The 21,871-nt window shown below is 40.8% G+C and overlaps 1 protein-coding gene across 4 annotated transcripts in view; it reads right to left on the bottom strand.

Moving 5' to 3' along the window:
- Nucleotides 1-21,871, bottom strand: part of MYO1B (myosin IB) — a 184,324-nt gene that overhangs the window by 86,285 nt on the left and 76,168 nt on the right. For all 4 annotated transcript variants that reach the window (XM_064586837.1, XM_064586838.1, XM_064586839.1 and 1 more), the window contains one exon: nt 8,533-8,627. In XM_064586837.1, the coding sequence (XP_064442907.1) occupies nt 8,533-8,627 (95 nt within the window). The remainder of the gene's footprint in view (nt 1-8,532; nt 8,628-21,871) is intronic.

Here is a 21,871-nt window from a genome sequence, read left to right as displayed (position 1 = left end):
GACAAATGCATCAAATGACCTCTAGGCAGTGCTATTCAAAGTATGATCCAAAAACCATCACTATTCAAAGTTGGTAGGTCCATGGACTATTCCCAGTCTACACATGAGAATAGGTTTTTATAAGTTTTTATAGCAATTTGGTCTTTTATTTTGTCTCTTTAAATGAAAAACAATTAGAGATTGGTTCTTCTATGTCTTCTTTTATTTCATTTTTCTGGTATCAGTCAGGAACAGGTTTGGGGAGGAGAGAGACCAGTGTTTCACGGTGGAAGGTTCGAGAAGCACTGCTTGAGAATGGCTATGGTACCCTCCTCCAGCTTCCCACCTGAAGCAGCACCTCACCTTGTGTGCTGTAAATAGAACAGCCCTACCAGAAGGAAAAAAGCAAAGGCCAAGAAGCAGCTGTCCGTTCTTATGACAGAGGGCAAAGGGATCCTAGGAAGGACAAAATCTGGGGAGGATGATAGGGAGAAAAGGATTCCAAGTGGTGAGTGGGATACTGAAACCCAAAGGACAAGTTATTACATAATAAAATATCAAGAGAAGAGAAAAACTACAGAACAGAAGAATGAACTCCATCCCACTAGATTTCTACCAGAGGAATGAGGTGCTTTTGTTTTTCTTGGAAAAGACTGAACACCAACCCAGTACCATCAACCTCCACTTAGCTTTTCAATAAGAAAGACACGTGAATCCACTGGGAGATGGAATCTCACTGCAGGAGGGGGCAGTGTGGTTTAGAACTCTCTGAGAAGGAGGTGGTCACGCGCTGACATGGCTCATTAGTGGATGTGTTGTCTTCTTGGAATGTATGTTCCAGAGGAGATGAAGACGTGGCCAACACCAGTCAAGCCAGTGACCACAACCCACTTTTTTTTTTTATTATTCTTATGTTAATCCCCATACATTATTACATCATTAGTTTTAGATGAGGTGTTCCATGATTAATTGTTTGTGCACAACACCCAGTGCTCCATGCAGAATGTGCCCTCCTCAATACCCACCACCAGGCTAACCCATCCTCCCACCCCCCTCCCCTCTAGAACCCTGTTTGTTTTTCAGAGTCCATCGTCTCTCATGGTTCGTCTACCCCTCCGATTTCCCCCGCTTCATTCTTCCCCTCCCGCTACCTTCTTCTTCTTCTTTTTTTTTCTTAACATATATTGCATTATTTGTTTCAGAGGTACAGATCTGAGATTCAACAGTCTTGCACAATTCACAGCACTTACCAGAGCACATACCCTCCCCAGTGTCTATCACCCAGTCACCCCATCCCTCCCACCCCACCCCCCACTCCAACAACACTCAGTTTGTTTCCTGCGATTAAGAATTCCTCATATCAGTGAGGTCATATGATACATGTCTTTCTCTGTTTGACTTATTTCACTCAACATAATACCCTCCAGTTCCATCCACGTCGTTGCAAATGGCAAGATCTCATTCCTTTTGATGGCTGCATAATATTCCATTGTATATATATACCACCTCTTCTTTATCCATTCATCTGTCGATGGACATCTTGGCTCTTTCCACAGTTTGGCTATTGTGGACATTGCTGCTATAAACATCGGGGTGCACGTACCCCTTCGGATCCCTACTTTTGTATCTTTGGGGTAAATACCCAGTAGTGCAATTGCTGGATCATATGGTAGCTCTATTTTCAACTTTTTGAGGAACCTCCATACAGTTTTCCAGAGTGCCTGCACCAGCTTGCATTCCCACCAACAGTGTAGGAGGGTTCCCCTTTCTCCGCATCCCCGCCAACATCTGTCGTTTCCTGACTTGTTAATTTTAGCCATTCTGACTGGTGTGAGGTGGTATCTCATTGAGGTTTTGATTTGGATTTCCCTGATGCTGAGCGATATTGAGCACTTTTTCATGTGTCACAACCCACTTCTGATGACTCACTTAGGAACAAAGTGATACAATCAGACTCTCAAAAAATGTATCTTTAGTCATGATGAAGAATTAGTAAAAACCTAAAAAAAATTAATAGCCATAGGAATAATTTCATCTCTTCCTCCCTCATGCTTAAATGAAAAGAAAGGTATGAAGTGACTAGGCTTGTAGATACAGTCAAAAGGATCGAGGTAAGGAGTGGGGGGGCATGAGATACACCACTACAAATGCCTCCTGTCAAGAGACATGGTTTTTAACTTGCCTTGCAACATTTCCATTGGTCAACTTGGAAAGTAACAAGAAGCTGTACTACTTCTAAGAATTTAATTGTTTCATAAGAAAGAACTGGTTAGTGACAGAAGAGAGGCAAAAACTTTCTCGCAAGACACCAGTGTCCTTTTAAAGAGAGAGTTCTGAATGGCTAAAGATGTCACAAATTTCTGAGCAAACAGAGGTTTAGAGCCCATACCCAGAGATTCAGATGAATGATCTGAAAAGGGATAGGAAACTATATATAGTTTTATATGTCTATATATAATAGAGAGCAAAACTTTTAATGAAAAGTAGCACAAGCTGCAATTATTGAAAAGGAGAAAAGCAAGAGAGAAAGGTGCAGAAGTAGGTAGGGACTAGATCACACAGAATCTTATATAGCAAGCACAATGGACTTGACATTTATTTTAGTGCAATAGAAACCATTAAAATGTTTATACAAAAGTATCTTGAGACAAATGAAAATGGAAAAACAATGTATCAAAACTTAGGAGATGCAACTTTTAGGAGGAAAGTTTATCACAAATGTATACATCAAGAATAAAGAAAGATCTCAAACAAACCTAGTATTACACCTCAAGGAACCAAAAAAGAGTAACAAACTAAGCCCAAAGTTAGCAGAAAGAAGGAAATAATATCAATTAGAAGTAAATGAAACATAGAACTGGAAAATGACAGAAAAGATCAATAAAACTAAGAGATGGTTCTTTGAAAAGATAAACCAAACTGACAAACCTTTAAACTAACCAAGAAAAAAGAGAGGTCTCAAATAAATAAAATTATAAATGAAAGAGGAGACATTCAACAAATACCATATAAATACAAAGAACCTTAAGAGGCTACTATGAACAATTACATGCCAACAAATTGGACAACCTAGAAGAAATGGATAAATTCCTAGAAACATACAAACTACCAAGACTGAACTGTGGTAAACAGAACAGTAACAAGTAAGATTGAATCAATAATCAAAAACCTCCCCAAAAAGAAAAACCCAAAATTAGATGGTTTCACTGTTGAATTCTACCAAACATTTAGGGGAGAATTAACACCAATCCCTCTCACTCTTCCAAAACACTGAAGAAGAGGTAACACTTCCAAACTCATTTTATAAAGCCAAACTTACACTGATACCAAAGCCAGATAAAGATACTACAAGAAAACTACAGATCAATATCCCTGATGAAAAAAGATGCTAAAATTCTCAAAAAATACTACCAAACTGAATTCAAAGACTTTTAGGATCATACACTGGGGTGCCTGGGTGGCTCAGTCAGTTGAGCGTCCCATTCTTGATTTCGGCTAAGGTCATGATCTCAGGGTCCTGGGATCAAGCCCTGCATCAGGCTCCATGCTCAGTGGGAAGTCTTGCTTCTGGATTCTCTCCCTCTCCTTCTGCCCCTCCCCCCACTCACATAATCAACAGCTCTCTCTCAAAATAAATAAATCTTAAAAAAAAAAAAAAAAAGGATCATACTTCATGATCAATTGATATTATCCCTAAGATGCAAAGATGGTTTAACATGTGCAAATCAATAAAAGTGATACATCACATTAACAGAATAAAAGATAAAAATATGACCATCTCAATAGATGCAAAAAGGCATTTGATGAAATTTAAAAACCTTTCATGATAAAAACTCTCAACTGATTGGGTATAGAAGGAACGTACCTCAACATAGAAAAGGACATAAATGACAAGCCCACAGCTGACATCATACTCAATGGTGAAAGGTTGAGAGCTTTTCCTCTAAGATGAGGAACAGGACAAAGTTGCCCACTCTCACCACTCCTATTCGACATGGTAGTGGAAGCTAGAGCAATTATGCAAGGAAAAGAAATAAAAGACACCAGAATCAGAAAGAAGTAAAATTGTCTCTGTAGAGGACATGATCTTACATATAGAAAACTCTGAAGATGCCACCAAAAGAACTGTTAGAACTAATAAACTAATTCAATGAAGTTGCAGGATACAAGATAAACATACAAAATCAGTTGTGTTTCTTTATACTAACAACAAAGTATCTGAAAAAGAAATAAAACAATCCTATTCACAATAACATCAAAAACAATAAAATACTTAGGAAAAACTTAACCAAGGAGGTGAAAGATCTCATAAGACACTCATGAAAGAAAATTAAAGACACAAATAAATGGAAAAATACCCTATATTCACAGATTGAAAGAATTTATGGTATTAAAATGTCCATACTACCCAAAGTAATCTATAGATTCAATGTAATCCCTATCAAAATTCCAATGGCATTTTTCACAGAAAAAGAAAAAAACAATCCTAAGATTTATACAGAACTACAAAGAGACTACAAACAGCCAAAGCAATCTTCAGAAAGAAGAATAAACCTAGAAGCACTATAATTCCTGATTTCAAACCACTACAAAGCTATAGTAAATAGTATGGTACTTGCATAAAAATAGATACATAGACCAAAAAAACAGAACAGAGGAGCCCAGAAATAAAACCGTGCATATGCAGTCAACTAATATTTCACAAGGGAGCCAAGAATACTCAATAGGGAAAAGACAGTCTTTTCAATAAATGGTGTTGGCAAAATAGGATATTCACATGCAAAATAAATCTGAACCCTATCTTATACCACTCACAAAAAGTAACTCAAAATGGATTAAAGACCTAACTCTAAAACCTGAAGCCATAAAAAATCCTAAAAGAAAACATAAGGCAAAAGTTCTTTGACATTGGTCTTAGCAATGATTTCTTGGCCATGACATGCGAAGTATAAACAGCAAAAGTAACAAGTGGGACTGCATCAAACTAAAAAGCTCTGTAGAGCCAAAGAAACAATCAATAAATGGAAAGGCAACCTACAAAATGCAGGAAATACTTGACAAGTCATGTATCTGATAAACAGTTAATACGTAACTCATACAACTCAATAGCAATAAATAATAATAATAATCTGATGTAAAAATAAGCAAAGGACTTGAATAGGTATTTTTCCAAATAAGACACTGAAATGGCTAACAGGTACCTGAGGATGTGCTCCATATCAGCAGAGAAATGCAATTCAAAATAACAACCTGGTACTTGTCAGAATGGCTATTATCAAGAAAAGCAAGAGGTAACAAGCGCTGGAGAAAATGTGAAAAGGAAAGCCCTGTGCACTGTTGGTGGGAATGTAAATTGGTACGACCACCATGGAGGACAGTACAGAGGTTCCTCAAAAACTCACAAACTTCCAGTGATGGGATTAGTGTGCTTATCTCACTCTCACTCATCCTCTCTCTGTCTCTATCTCTCTCTCTGTCTCTATCTCTATCTCTCCCATGTGCAACACAGATAGAAGGTTTTCACCAGGAACCAAATCAGCAAGCACTTTGATCTTGGACTTCCCAGCCTCCAGGACTGTGAGAAATAAATATCTGTTGTTTAAGCCACCCAGTCTACGGCATTTTGTTAAATCAGGCGGAACTGACTAAGACAAGTGGGGACTCTAGAGCTTTATATATACCTGTGTTCAAAATCCCAGCTCTGTCACTTTCTCACTAGGAAGTTTGGACAAGTTGGTTAACCTTTCTGTGGCTCAATTTCCCCATGATAAAAATGGGGATAAGAAGAATACTTACGCATGTAATATGCTAAAGCACAATGCCCAGCACAATGTGTACTTATGCAGGGTAGCTAGTGTTATTACCCAATGGCACAACAGTGGTTCTACGGGAGGGAACAGAATCAGAATTTGTCAGTTTCACAAGCGGCTTTAACAATGGTCTAAAATTTATAAAAATAAATAAAAGATTCTACATTTAAGCTTACAATAACTTTGATGGACAATACTAGATTGAGCATATCTGACTTAACAGAAGTGGATTCAAAAAACCTACAATATCGGGCGCCTGGGTGGCTCAGTTGGTTAAGTGACTGCCTTCGGCTCAGGTCATGATCCCAGGGTCCTGGGATCGAGTCCCACATCGGGCTCCCGGCTCGGCGGGGAGCCTGCTTCTCCCTCTGACCCTCTCCTCTCTCATGCTGTTTCTCTCTCGCTCGCTCTCTAATAAGTAAATAAATAAAATCTTTAAACAAAAACAAAAACCTACAATATCTTGCTTGATGAAAAGACTGGTATGATTCCATACATGTGTCATATTAACAGAAGCCTGGTAGCCATATTAAAAGGGGGAATAGTTCCACTATAACCAAGACCAAACTTGAAGTATTTATTTTGTCTCTCTCTCTTCTTGGGATGTAATTTTGTGAAGCATATAGACAAAATGGGATTATTCCAGAATAATAGGACCATGATAGTCAGGGATTGGAGAATGAGATCTAATCCTCCTATTAAATGCTCTTAAAAGCACCCTCTACTTTTGCTTCACTGCACTTAACATTTTGTATATAGACTATATGTATACATGCATACATACAATATATGTATATGTGTATATTTAGTACATATACTATGTACATGTATATAAAACACAGAGCTATCGTCTATCTCCTCCACTAGTTTACAAATTCTATAAGGACCAGGATGGCGTCTGGCTCACCAATGTACCACTAGTACTTAGCACAGTACCTTTCACCTTATTAGTATTCCTACTGGTCCTCAAAAATTATTTCCCAGGGGCTCATGGGTGGCTCAGCCGGTAGAGTGGCTGAGTTGGTTTTGGCTCAGGTCATGGTCTCGCGGTCCTGGGACTGGGCCCCGTGTTGGGAAGTCTGCTTGAGGATTCTCTCCTCCTGCCCCTCCCTACCCCTCTAAAATAAATAAATAAATCTTAGAAGAAAATTATTTCCTGGATGAATGAATAAATGAATGTGCATTACATGGGAAATTTGTGAAGACAAGGGATGTTTAGCCCTAGGGAGACACGATGGATGACTTCAAATAACTGAGTGACTGCCCCATAGAAAAGAAAGTACACTAACTGGATAAGGTTCCAGACTGCAGAGGTAAGACCACTCGGTAGAGGCAGAATCCAACTCTAGGTAAGAAAGAACTTGTGTTAGCTGAACCTGTATGGCAAGTGTAGGAGTCGGCTTTGCAAAGCAGTGAGCCCTCCATCACTACAAAAGAAGGGAGTCTGGCTGTTCTATGGGAAGGACCCTACAGTAGGCAGTGTACAACTACAATCCCTTCCAATATGAGACTATGCTTTCTGTTACTTTCCATTCTTTTTTTTTTTTTTAAGATTTTATTTATTTATGTGAGAGAGAGCAAGTGAGCACAAACGGGGTGGGGCAGCGGGAGAGGGAGAAGCAGAGTCCCCACTGAGCAGGGAGCCCAACACTGGGCTCAATCCCAGGACTCCAGGATCATGACTGAGCCAAAAGCCAAAGGCAGACACTTAACCGACTGAGCCACTCAGGCGCCCCTGTTACTTTCCATTTTTACATGTCAGTCAATAAGACTTCAAAGGCACAAATTTTAGGAGGGGCTTATGAACAAAATATCCATTTCGGTCAGATGACTGAAATAACCATGGACAATTTTCTTCTCTTAATAATCAGAGACTCAAAGTATGCTAATCTGATCACTTAATAGCCAAGCAAAGTAGAAATGTTTAAATCCCTTTTTAGCAAACTAGTAGATTCATCAGAGTCTTGCGTATAAAACGAGAACATTTTACAGATAAAATGGCTGTGAAAATACCATCTCCCTCATCATCCTCCTCCTTCAGGGACTTATCAGTTCCATCAAAGAAACTCACTGACAACAGTGGTTTTAACCTGCCCAAGTCTGGACTCACAGAGCACAGCTCTTCTAAATTTTTTCCAGGTTAGCTGGGCATCAAGTGTAAAATCATCTTTTCACTCAAAAGCATCATCAATCACACGAATTGTTTTTATTACAAGCACAAGAAAAAAAGCATAATCTCTCCATTCAAGGGTTTGTGTTACGGGGAGGTTGCTAGCCTATCTAGAAATATATAGAAAATCTCAATTCCTTAGGCTTCAAAGTCTTTAGAGTAAAATTAAGCATTTTTCTGGTATATTTCCTCCTCACTCTTTAGCAGAGGTAAGATGTGCCTGTGGCCTCTCAAAGCCCAAACAATCTGTCATTCATCAAAGAAGTGGTAAGACCTCAAAGGTCTGGGGCCTTGGAGGAAAGGTAAAAGACCTTGAAGTAGATCTGGAATCCAGAAATAGACTCCCATACTGGTTGGAATCCCTTTGACAGTTACCCGTTTCTTCAAGTGAGAGATGTTAAGTCCTTCCCAGAGAACAGCCCATGATCCTAATCAGCAGCCTCCTGCAAAGGAGCCATCACAGTGGCCCTGTGCAGCTACATGCTAATGAGCCCCGCCCTCTGCTCGAACATCATCTGTGCTGCATTTACCTTCTAGAGAGGAGAAAGGAAGGTTGTCCAGGGCTGGCCTTACCTGTTTTTCCTGCTCCGCTCTCCCCAGTAATGAGAATACATTGGTCCTTATCTTGATCTCTCAGGGATCTGTATGCTTCATCTGACAGGGCAAAGCTGCAGGGGATAATGGGAGAAAAGTCCTTAAAATTCAGCTCATTATCATGTGTTTATCAGATGCAACCACAGGCTCTTTAAAGGACACTGATATGCTTTAGATAGGAAGCTGAGACATCAGATTTTATTTCCTTCAAATTCTTAAAGGAAAAAATAAACCCATCCATCATTGTGGCCCATGTTACCTTTTCCTTCGAATTCTCTAGTAAACAAAATGGTACCAATTTACTGTACTCTTTAGATTTGCTTTATTCAACCCACATGTGATACTTAAGGTTCACTGTATTAAAATCTGGACAATTCAGAGAACCAAGGAGAAAATGTCACATCACATGCCCAAAACTGGACGATGTAGAGGTTTTCAGAACAATACACTCGTTTCAAAACAACAAGAAAAAAATTTTTCGAACATTAGAAAAACGTTATCAAATACCAAATAGCTGGTATTAGCATCATTAAGCTAAAGACAGAACTACTGCTTTCCAGAGGCCAGAGGTATCATGCGTCTGCCAGGGGTCTTGTCCAGTCCCAGGCCCTCAAGCTCCTCACTGGGCCCTGTGATGACAAAGGGCCCCCTATCGAGGACCAAATCAGTCCTCAGATTGATCTTCCCTGCCTCGAAATCTACAAACAAGGTAAAATGTGCCCCCTCTAGCTAACTGAAAAATAATTTTGACAATATGGTACTGTGTTTAAAATAGGTAAAGTCCCTCTTCTAATTCATTTATCAACGAGTACTTATCGAGAATCTACCTTGTGTAAAGAACATGCTGGAAATGTAAAGATAAGTTAGACTCAACCGTGTCTCAGGAATTCTCAGTCAAAGGCAGGGGAGAGAGAGAGAAACAGAAAACAGCAACCCAGCAAGTTAAAAGCAATGAGAAAGATATGTGCAAACGTTGCAGAACAAGACAGAGGCCTCAGGGGATGGGGAATGGAGCTGCACAATCTTCAGGGGTAGAAAAACCAGTCCTCAAGAATATAGTAGCAAGACTAAGGGCTTTTAGGGAACAAAGCAAAAGACAAAATAACCTAGGCGGGGTGGGGGAGGGGGGTTATGAGCAGTTCTTGCTACTGGAAGGCAAAGCCTAAGGAAGGGACAGATGAGTGACAAGGTAGAGAGAGAGATGGGCAGACTCCAAATTAGAACAGAGATGATAGGGAACTACACTCCAGGACTGTAAGCAGGAGAGTGGCAGGACTGGATAAGAAGTAGATAGTAATGAGAGCTAAAAATAGCAACATTTACCAGCACTGCCCCAAGCCCTTCCTCTTTAATCATTTTAAATCTCACAACAAAACTACTAATAAATTATTACTAATCCCACTCCAGATGATGAAACTGTGGCATGGAAGACGTGACATACCAAGGTCACACGGCCAGTGGGACACAGTAGAGCCAGATCTGAGCCCTGCTCCTGACCACCCAGATATACCGCCTCTGCATTTGGGACCAGGCCACAAGAGTGCACAGGAGACCAATCTGGAGACCAGGAGGCCAGTGAAGGGCTAGGCTCCAGGGAGGGTTTAAATTTGGCTAACCAAACCACAGACAGCCTTTCAATCAATGACTTTGGCTTTTCTTGAGAAAGTGTGTCATACCATTAATACTGACAATTTACTGAGCACCTTCGATGTGCCAGGATGAGACGCTTGCATATTCACAATCAGATTTGACCCTTAAAACCGTTCTATGAAGTAAGTGTTAGCCTCCTTAAAGAAAAATGATCCAACTCAGACTGAGACATGACTTGATGCGTCTGTGATTCCTTTCCCAGGAAAGTTGTAACTTGCACCCAGAAATACCACGTACCACATTCTTCCCCTCTTGTCACATCCTCCTAGGACTATTTGTGATCTTATCTTCCGGCTGGACTACTGCGGGGCCCTCAAAGAGCCACCACGAGCCTTATTCTTAAACCGTGATTTCAATGAATCCAATGCCTTGCCCATAAGTATACTCTAAATGCATTTGCCGAATCAATGTATGAATAAGAAAAAAGAATGGAAATATCTGGCACAAGGGACTTTTTTTGAGTAGCAGGTGGCTTTAGCCTGTTTCTGTGACCAGTGCATGGTGATCTCCTTTTGCCCAGCAAGGTCTTACTCACCCCTCAAATCCCTCCCAGCCATTCCCTATCTAACCAGCACCTTGCTCACCCCCCAAGACCAATCAGCATCCTTCTCTCATGTTCTCTGATGCCCCCAGGTGAAAACAGGCATGCTCCCATGTGCACCACGCATACCAGGGAAAGTGAAAAACACAGTGACTGTGGGAGGAGAAGACACCCTGGGTAGGATTCTCTAGGCCCCAGACCCACAGCTTACCACCTGCCTGACCTTGAGCAAGTCCCTCACCCTGGCCAAACAGCAGTTTCTTCACGTACAAATTGGAGAATGGAGCCACATACTTTAGCTGAGAAGGCTATATAAAAGCTCTTTAAGTGTTGTAAAGTCCTAAATAAACGTGTGAAATCTTTGTGTTACAATTAGTTATGTACACATCTTCTTATCCCTTACCAGAAGGTAAGCTCCTCTAGGGCACAGCCTTTCTGTCTAATTCATCTCTGTGCCATCCTGCACAGTTATAAACATAAGACACCGCCAATATCAAAATACGAAAGAATGAACGAGTGAATTCTCGCCAAGTATTGACAAAGTCACTACTGGAGTGAGCCCCACAGAATGGTAATCAGGAAATTCATTTCTTCTCATGACCTTCCTGCAAGAAAGAAAAGCAGTGCTTCCATTTCTTATCAGTCTCCCTCCCCTTCCTGTTCCTCGCACCTCCAGACAACAGTGCAGAGATGACACTGTCATTATCCTCATTGGCAAGAAATGCTGGAAAACACATCACGGCAACTACAAGTGAACTTTTCCAAATCCATATGCACTGACTTCATGGGTTAACATACACCTCTCCTATGCTCCTAAGACTGCAAGTTAGTTTTATATACTACACCATTCACAGATCCCAAATGATGCAAAATTACTGCTAACATGAATAACGATATAGGATTGTGTGTGTGCATGTGTATGCCATGCGCACTCACACACACACACACACACACACACACACGAAGCTTTAGAAGATCACCAAGGGACCCTGCCATGCATTTCTTTCACATCAAAACACTTAAGTTAAACACTTAGGTTTTTTTTCTTGTCTGTCCAGACAGAAATACTTAACTGCTGTCCCCCAGACTGGGCTTGATTCATCTAACAGAGTATATTTTCATATAAGATAAAGGTGAAAAGGGATAGTTATTCTTTCAAGATTCTAGACAGCCACTGAGTTCAAAGTGCCTCGAAAATACACCAACTGAGGTACATAAGCACGGGAAAAACTGGCTTAGGCCTCTGACACGCCCATCCCCAGCACAGTACACCTGTGATCATACACTTACGACGTATAAACTCAGATCGTGACTTGACTTATTTAAAACGATGACCAAGGGGGGCAGGCCATCAAGGACACAAGCCCTGCTCCCGGTCTCGTTCTTTTTCTCTCTGGCAACATCAGCAAGGACCCAGCACCAAGGCCAACATTTATAACTATAAACTGAAACCACACGCCAGTCCTCCAAACCACTCTGTAATTAAGGAACCTAAATAAATCTTTAGAGAAGTTTTTACTTCAAAACACTTGCGATCCATATGCTTCACATTATTTTGTGAGCATGTCAGCATTGTTAGTCACCACAGGCAGAAATGAACGGTTTATTCTGATGCCAGGACGACAGCGTCAGGTCCCAGCATGGGTTTTATGCCCCGCCACATCAAGGGCGCGGTTTCATCCACATCTTCTGTCCTCTAGTTGAGCTCTAAGAATAGAGACGGCCTGACACTTGAAAGCCAGTCTCCCCTTCATTTCCAGGTCAGCTACACGGCTGTTCTGTTCGTGGAGAGCCAAACTTTCCCCAACACCAAGGATGCTCACTGCACATTCCCAAACGGCTCTATCTACCGCTTTTCGGTTTTAGGACTTTGGTTTAGGGCTCATCTGTTATTTCCCATCAGGGCGGAATGTTGGGTTGCGTGTTCAAAATTATCTAGTCAGTATTTGTGTTCCTCCCCCATCGTCTTTCTGTTCAGAATGTTAATCTCCAGTTCTGCTTTCATGGTCACCAAAGGTGATGGCAGGGCTTCTTTGCCCAAAACTCCATGCTCTCCACCCTGCAGTCTCCTTTCTAAGTTTATTTCATCTACAATGCAAAGCAGGAAAGATGTCACAGCAAAAACATCACCGCCACCACCTAAAGCTTATGTGCTTCCCAGCAAACCTCTAGTTTGCACTCTCTCTCCATCTCCCATAATGAGTTGCTTGAGATCTTTCCCTACAGCAGGCTAATCCATTTTAGTCAGTCATCTCCCAAGAGCCAAAGTTTAACAGAACAAAATTTGTCTCAGGAAACTTTCCTGAATTTAGGTAACTGTTTCTACTGATTTGTTTCATGACATTTTCTTCAAAAGCTCTCAAAATGGTATTGCCTTTCATTCAATCCGGAATTCTAGAATATTTTTGAATCACACTAGGAAAATTCTGCTTCTGACTTTAATCTTCTTAGGATAGCCAGTCTCAAAATTCTCATCTACAATTGAGATCTACAAACCTCCACTATTGCTTTTCTTTCTAGCTCTGGCTCAGCCCTAAAAACTAGGTTTTTCTAAAATTATGTAACACACACACACACACACACACACAAAAAGTGTTTTTAAAAAATTCCTAAACTCCAAGTGTTCCACCAATTTCTAAGTTCATCTGAACCTGATCAAGGGTTGAGAGAGTCCACAAGAAGGACAGAGAAGAGAAGGAAAAGGAGAAACGGAATTATGTGTGGTGTGTTTTGCATGGAAACCATGAGGATTGTTTATTTGCCTGCTTATTTTTGAGGAGAGGCAAAATGTTGGCCTTTCTTGTAAAACACTATTGCAGTTATCTGTACATCAATCATTGCCTCATATTCGTAAGTCAGAAAATATTCACCCACTTGAAAACATTACCTTGTTAAATTAGTATTATGCTCTACCACCAGACATTCACCGTATAATATCTGAAGGGAAAACTTCAGGGAAAGTAAGAAACTATAACTTTTTATTCTGGAAAGCTTTATTACATTCTGTCCTATGCCGGCATAAACACGGTAAATTAACACATTTTCACAATACAGTTATGCCCTCGTAGCCACATTATTGGTAAGCTGTTCTCACAATCCAAGCCTCAGAACAACAGAAGACAGACAACAAAAATAAGCCTCTCCTCAAAATAAACATCAATGGGCAAAATGTTCACTACGAAGCAAAAAGGAAAGAATATGAAAACAAACATAAAGAACAGGATTGGGGGAAGAGGGATGGACCTACATGGCTGCAAGATTCCTTTATTTTACAATAAAGTAGGACAATATTAACTCAATAATGGTCCTGAAAAGTATATTATAATACCTGGAACAACAACTAAAATAATAACACAAAGAGCACAAAATAACTAAAAAATTAAAATGGAATTCTTAAAAAAAAAAAAAAAAATTTCAAATAATTCCCTAAAAAAAGGCTGGAAAAGAAGAAAAAACACGGAGGGGACAAACAGAAAATAAATTATTAAATGGCAGACTTAAATTCAACCATACTGATAACTACATTAAATGTGAATGGACAAAAATACTCCAATTAAAAGACAGAGGATGTTAGAATGGATAGAAGAGCAAAATCCAACGATATGCTGCCCATAGGAGCCACGTTTAAAATATGAAGACATAGATAGGCTGAAAGAAAATAAGATAAAAAAAGATATACTAGGCCAAAATGATTGGTTAAGAAAAAAATGGCACCGTACTTTTTAAAAATACATTTAAATTCGAAGAGGTCCCTAGTTGCCATGTAAGAGGGACACTACGTGGTGACACGGCATATGGCGTAGAGCAAATGAGACTTAGTTATCTTGAAAAATGAGCTACAATCATTTTTTAATAATTTTATCAATGCTTAATTTTCTAAATCCATAGACATCTGTATATCCTAAACATAAGGAGCCACACTGATTTCTTTTGGCTACATAATATTTTTTTTAAGATTTTATTTATTTATTTGACAGAGAGAGACACAGTGAGAGAGGGAACACAAGCAGGGGAAGTGGGAGAGGGAGAAGCAGGCTTCCCGTGGAGCAGGGAGCCCAATATGGGGCTCGATCCCAGGACCCTGGGATCATGACCTGAGCTGAAGGCAGATGCTTAACTGACTGAGCCACCCAGATGCCCCGATTTGGCTACATAATTGAAAAGGGCTTGTTTCTATTAGCTACAAAACAGAAATAATCTCATCAGGGATGAATCATTTTAACATGACATCTGTTCTGAAGTGACACAAGTAAAGCATCATATAAAGCTCAAAAGTCAGGCTTTAAAATAGGGTATGACAAATAGGCACAAAAAGTTTCTTCTTCCTTTAGAATTACATTGGTTTTTGAAAAATAGACTCCCACACAGTATTTTTGTGAAATTCTATAGACTGCCTGAGTCAACCTCAATGTACACCCAGCCTCTCATTATTTCTTAATGGGTCATTCAAAAATATTTTTTAATCTTTAACAATCAAATGTAACCACCAAGGTGACAAAAATCATAGTATTTGAATGTTTTATATATATAAAATTGTTCACTTGTGTTATAATGTTTTAAGGAACAACAGAAATCCCTATGTAGTTGGACAAGAAATTCTTCTTAGAATTTACAAAGCTCTTTATTTCAAATGTTCACATGCTAATTATGGAATATAATCCAAAATTAACAGCAAAGAGCACTTAAAAAGTCATCTTTCAAGATTTTAGAAATCTTATTTATAATCCTCTTGTGATGAAGAAGCTTTGGGGGATACCCAAATTCTTCTGACCCTATATGCCTAACCATTATCAAAATCACAATGGGATATCCCATGTGTACCCCATCCAGGGCCAGCCAGCCAAGAGTCACTTCTTCTAGAGAGTGCTACCAAGGGGGACTGGGCCAAGGGGTGACACTTTCAAAGACTGCAAAAGCCAGGTACTGGAGACATGCATTAGGAAGAGACAAGAGGTTTAGAGAGACTAAATTATGCCAGGAAGGAAAAGGACTGGACTCAAGATATGAAAGCAGTGAGGAGGAAACATCTGTTTTCAGGGCCTGGAAGCCGCTCTTTGGAATTTAGCACAAATCCCTTGTACTGCTCAGGACTTCCTTCTGAAAATGGTGCCCAGAGCATGAGCTGCCACAGGGGGAAAGCCCTCCAGTGGCGCAGCATCCTGCTTGGGGTTTGGCAGGCACCCAGAAGCAAAGAGGCTGATTCCGCGTCATCAGTGTCTGCAGCCACAGGGCCTTATCTCACAAATTAACGAAGAATGAATGGCTTCCACCATTCAAGATCTAATCAATCCCCTAAATAAGTAAAATGAAGAGTGTGTGGAGGATGGAGACCATCCACAAGGCCAGGGTTCCCAGGGAGTTCACAGGCACCCATGAGAGAAGAGACATCGTACTCACGGTGTGGGTTCTGAGGATGATGATTAGGAAAATCTGTCCTCTAGAAGCTTAACATCTAACAGGAAAGACAGTGAAGTCCCCCAAAATGGAGGTGGGAGAAGGTAATTAACACATCAGCAATCTCCTAAAGACATTCAGAAAAGGAAAAAATGACTTTTATTGAGAAAGCTGTGTCACGGAAAGCTGCAAAACTCCACGGCATATGCAAGGACAGAGGCTGGGGGGACATGGATGGCAAGGAGGAAATTATGTTATTTCCCCTGTCCAGAAATTAACAAAACACACTTGATTTGGAGGAAAGAGCAGACAATTGGGCTCTCAATTCAAATTCAGTAAGCCCTTTAAGTATTTTTAGTATCCCTCTTAACAAAAGAATACTAACAATCACCCGACTTTTATCACCCGATTCTCATAAAAATAATTACACACTTACAATCTATAAAAATAGCCTTTCCTGCTCAAGGTAAACACAATTTAAATAAATTCCCAACACAACTGTTTCTAAGCTTTTTGGAAAAACAGATTATTTCAACTAATTTCATAGTCCATTTTTATGACTTTATTACAGGCAACCAAATCCTGGAAGAACTTCTCCCAAGAGAAGTTATTCCAAAGACCTTCCTAATTACCCTTAGGATTTCATGTTTTATTCATTAAAGTAAACGGAATGATTTCAAATTCTCAAGATGCTGATTTTCCAGATAGATGTTCCTTAACTGAGTTAAAGCCTGAAGATGTGCCACTTCCTACATCACTCTGTGTGTCTTTGTCTAGCTTGGCACAGATACTCTGATCTAAGGTATCTCACATCGACATCCCGAAGAGTTAAGCCTGTTCATAAAGTGAACCTTTCAGGTTTACGATATTCAAATATAAGCCCGTATCATTTAACTTGGATAGCCCCTCAGCGCCTGCTGTGCACCCAGGATACAATGAGGCTGAGCTCCAGCCTTCCTCCAGTAGAAGCAAGAGACACAGGGGATGCTTGTCCACAATAGAAGATGCTGTGCTGGGGGCCCTACTCTGCACCCCGTACTGAAGAAGTGCAGAGAAATCTGGTTGCGCTTATCACAGAAGGCATCGGATGGAGATAGCATCGGAATGGGAACCCCAAGTACACACTGCTTTGGTTTATTTTTTTTTTTTAATGCACAGAGGAGAGGGAGTGGGCAGTAGTGGAAGGTTGGTATCAACTTCTTCCAGCTCTGTGCTTCCAGTCTACGGAGCTGTACAGGGGAGGCTTATACAGCACCACGTTCCATGTCTGAAATGGAGCAGGCCCTTGATAAAGGACTAAAAGGCCAGCGGGGGCTAAGTCTGCATGGTTACCTTCTAGAATCAAGGTCACAAATCAATTCACATTTTGGGACGCGAGATCTGCCACCATTTCGTAGAGTGGACGCGAAATTCAATGAAATCAACAAATTTTAACAGGATGCCTGATAATAAGTAGACAGATGCACACACACATGCAGACCACTGTATATATGTAATGAAGCATCGGGGTTTGCACACATTACATACATTATTATGGAGAAGGGGAACTGAATAAGGGGGGGGGAGGAAAAAGAAGAGGAAGAGGAAGAAGAAGAAAAAGAAGACGATGACGACCTCGGTTATTAGCTAAACACACATCATGATACCATAAGAGAGGAAACATTTTGGAAATAATTTAAAGAGAATTCAGCATTCACTTATTCAATAAGAGCATTCTATGTGTCTGGCAGAGGAATACAAATGATATCATCCCTACCCCCACACACTCAGTGTAGAGAGATCATGTACTATCTAACTAGATAATAATCTAATCATGTAAGGACAAGTCGTTTGGTCTATGTGGCTTACTTAAAAACAACAACAAAACCTTTCCCTGAGGCATGAGGGAGACTGGCACCAGGAAAAAAATTTTTTGAATTAAAATTTTGTTTGACTCTTTCATCCAGGTACCCAACACCTTTCAAATCCACCCCTTCGTCTCCTCCCCACTACCGGTTTTTTATTGCCTTAGACAAGTTCCTCATTTCTGGCCTGAGCTTCAGTAACTCTTAAAGGGTATATATATATATATATATATATATATATATATATATATATATATATATTCTTTATCTCCAACAAGACATTTTCACAAGTCATCTTGATACAAGACTGTCAAAATACAATGTTATTTATAAACCATGACTCTTTCTCCATCCCTAATCCTGACCTCCCTACAGCCAGATTTGACTTCTTGCTTTTATGTGTTTCTGTAACAAAGTTTATTAAAGTCTGCTTCTGTAAAGAAAAATGTGTGAAAGCTCAAAGCAAGACTATAGATTCTCATCTTCCAAAACTAGGGTTCTATGGAATACTCTCAATTTTAAGTATCACACACTTATATTGTTCAGGTATCAGAGAGAAGTGTTAGATACGTGTTCGAGGATTTCCTAGGAGTCTGGACTGAACTGAAGTGATCCTAGTGGCCCATAGGCTCCCCACCCTCCCACACCCCCAGGGTTTTAATATGGGGTTTAAAATCTATTCAAATGAAGTTTGCAAATTCAGGACATAGATAAAATGCAGAAACCTTTCCTCTCGATTTCCATAAGGAAAACAAATGAGTCCATTATTACACAGCCAAATCTTTGTCTTGATTTAAAAAAAAAAAACAAAAAAACCCCCAGTGATTGGAGCACCTGGGTGGCACAGTTGGTTAAGGGTCCGACTCTTGGTTTCAGCTCAGGTCATGATCTCAGGGTCCTGAGATTGAGCCTGCTTTGGGCTCTGTGCTCAGCAGGGAGTCTGCTTATGAGTCTCTCCCTCTGCCCCTCCCCTGCTTGTGCGCGCGCTCTCTCTCTCCCCTACACTCCCTCCCTAAAATAAATAAATAAATCTTAAAAAACAAAACTCAGTGATTGAAGGGGGGAAATCAGAGGACCACAAATCAGACCATGAAGATAGAACCCCTCCCCCACTTACCGCACCCCTCCCCCGCCACCCCCTGCAACCCAAAAAGTAGGCTCTGGGCTTGGGATGACTGATAGTCCTCTCTGAGAAAACCCAGCTTGGTGAACAAAGGATGACTACTCTTTACTGGGTGTGTTTTGCAGATGGTTCTACTCCCACTCCCTCCCTTACCCTTGGTTCTGGTCCCCACCCAAGGGAAAGGACTCCATGATAAGGTAAGGAAGGCTCAAGATGCCAGGTCTGTTCTGCACAGTAGTTACTTACTGTTTTTTTACATGTTGTTTGTTTCTTTTAATGTTAAAATGTTTGCCTTTTTAAAATGGCTTCAGAGTGGCCACATAAGAATGGGTAAACCAAAAATACCATAGTCCACTCAGCCCGCAGTCTGGCTTCCCTGCAACCCTCCTCCTTCTAAAATGTGAATGGGTCATTCCCTCCTTGACAAGCTTCCCTGGCTCTGCACCACCCCGGCAGAGCATAGTCCAGCACTTTCGCAGGAAATGATGGAACAGCAACGCTTCTGCTGCAAAAAGGTTCAATGTGGATCCGGAGAAAGTGTCCTGACACTCCCAAAAGGGTCTGATACAACTCCTGCACCGTTCCATCCTACCACAGCACAGTTCCAAGGTGACCTCAAGGACAGAGCACTCAAACGTCTGCTTTCAAGTACTTTAAGCCATGTCACTCTGTCGGCAAGGTGGCCACAAGAAAACGGCTGCACTGACAGGTCACATACACAGATCACATATTTATGTGAGAGAAAGAAACATTCGGATCTGCAAACAGGCAGGTAGTATTCATCACCAGATGTCGGCATCTGATAAAGGCATGGTCCTTAGAGACCAATCTTCGAGAAACTAAGAACAAAGTCCTGAAAGCCAGCAACAACCCTCCCATATCAGCAGGGTAGTGGCGAGAGAGCCCAGATGAGAACCGACTACGCCTAAGGCACTCTGGATACAAACACTGGGTCCTTGAGACCTATGCATAGTGCCAGTGGATGTTTTTATTACAGAATAGAAGCTCAAGACAAGCTTCTATCTTCAATGCAAAATCTTGAACTTAAAAACTTCATGTGTCTCTTGAATGGTTCCTGCTTACCTCGAGAGGTAAAGATAAGGCAGGGACTTATCTTCACATAGAATCCAGTCTCTAGGAGCTTTGCTTCTCATGGGTGGACTACATGTTAAAAAGCAAGCAAGGCTCTTTCCAGGAGCGGGTTTAGCTCTCTCTCCTGGTTCATCTCCCTATCGGTTCCCCCCTGCTCCACTGCCCCCACCAAATAGCCTCTTCCCTTGGAAGCCCTCCCTGGGTGATTCCCCTTGCTCCAGGAGCTCCCTGCCTGTATACCTATAAAATCCCCTTTATATATCTATTATATCCCTAGCATATGGTGTTTTAATTTTTGGACTTTTTTTATTACAGTTTCTCTCCCTTGAGAGCAGGAATTATGACTCACCATCTCCGTGCCTGACATATAGTATATGCTCAGAATAAATTTCTGTAATGAATCCTAACAGTCTTTTCTCCTGCTCATGCAAGAAATTGACAAAATTAATTTATGGCATTTTCAAAGTCTGTGTTTGCTTACCAACTATTTATTAAAAAAAAAAAAAAAACCTAATAGAGGAGAAATCCAAAGAAATGTTACTGAAGTATGCATATGTAAGTGCACATTCATATCTTTACAAGAAAGAGCTCCATGGATTTGAAATACTCAAAGAAGAAAGTTAAAGATGGATGGGATTCTACTTTACACTTGCTCGCTGAAATTCTTCATTTAGATTATGTCTTCGTATTCGGCAATTCTCTCTAATGCTGGTCTGTATACATTCTATTTGAAGACACAGGCAAATGATCACCTAAAATCTTCTGCCTTAGAAAGGCAAAGTGCGATTATATTTGCACTAGTAACACTCCAGATCCTTGCTAGTTCCTAAACTAAGAGGCAGAAGCCAATTAGTCATTTCCAGGACTGGCTGCTGAGAATAGTCTGCTCCTACCCTTCCTAGAAACCCACCTTTTATATGACCTTTCTTCTCCAAAAGAGTTTTACAGGCACTTTTCTAGGTTCCCCTTGAGCAAATTATCCTGTTTATCCTTAATTTCCTTGCAGAGTTTGGTAGTCACTAGCTACGGGGTGCCTACAATCCGCCAGGAACTGGCCTGGCAGCAGAGGGTGTAAAAATGAAAATGAGGCTGTCTCTGCTCTCCAGACTCTCAAGTTCAAGCCTCTCCCTCCACCATGGCCTTTTAAGAGTCACACTCATCACAGACCCCTTCTGCCCCTCAAACAAAAAACCTCCGCCCTGGAAGAAGGCATAGAGTTAATGTCCCGCAATTTATGTTCTTCAGGACAGATTTTCTGCACCAAGAAAATCACTGGGACTTGCAGAGGTGGGGCACTCAACATTTTTGTCAGATGAATAAACCAATAAATCTTCAAAAACTCCTCACACATTAAATCTTCCTAACTCAAATGGGTAAAAACACCGCCTACAAAGCCTGTGGCAATGGCCCTCTGCCCCTTTCCCTGGGCCTTTCTCGCCCCTGAGATCTAGCATGCTACTGAATCCAACAGATTTAGTGACAGGTCCGAGAATCATGCCCAGTTACCCCCACTGGAGCTTTCTATATGCCAACAGTAGGCTTAGTGGCAGAGAAGGAAATCTACAGTATTTGGAACAAAGACGTGTTTCTCAGGAGGTTTCAGAACCGTGAACATTTATCGGAGGAGGATTTCCCTGCAATCTATATAAAACAGTCATTTGGACAGGGAATCCT

This window comes from Mirounga angustirostris, unplaced genomic scaffold, assembly GCF_029215605.1.
Source record: "Mirounga angustirostris isolate CCGP_5_RB_7025 unplaced genomic scaffold, mMirAng1.0.hap1 SCAF_3, whole genome shotgun sequence".
Classification (NCBI taxonomy): domain Eukaryota; kingdom Metazoa; phylum Chordata; class Mammalia; order Carnivora; family Phocidae; genus Mirounga; species Mirounga angustirostris.
Note: the sequence above shows the minus strand (reverse complement) of the source record. Positions and strands in the feature narration are given on the sequence as shown.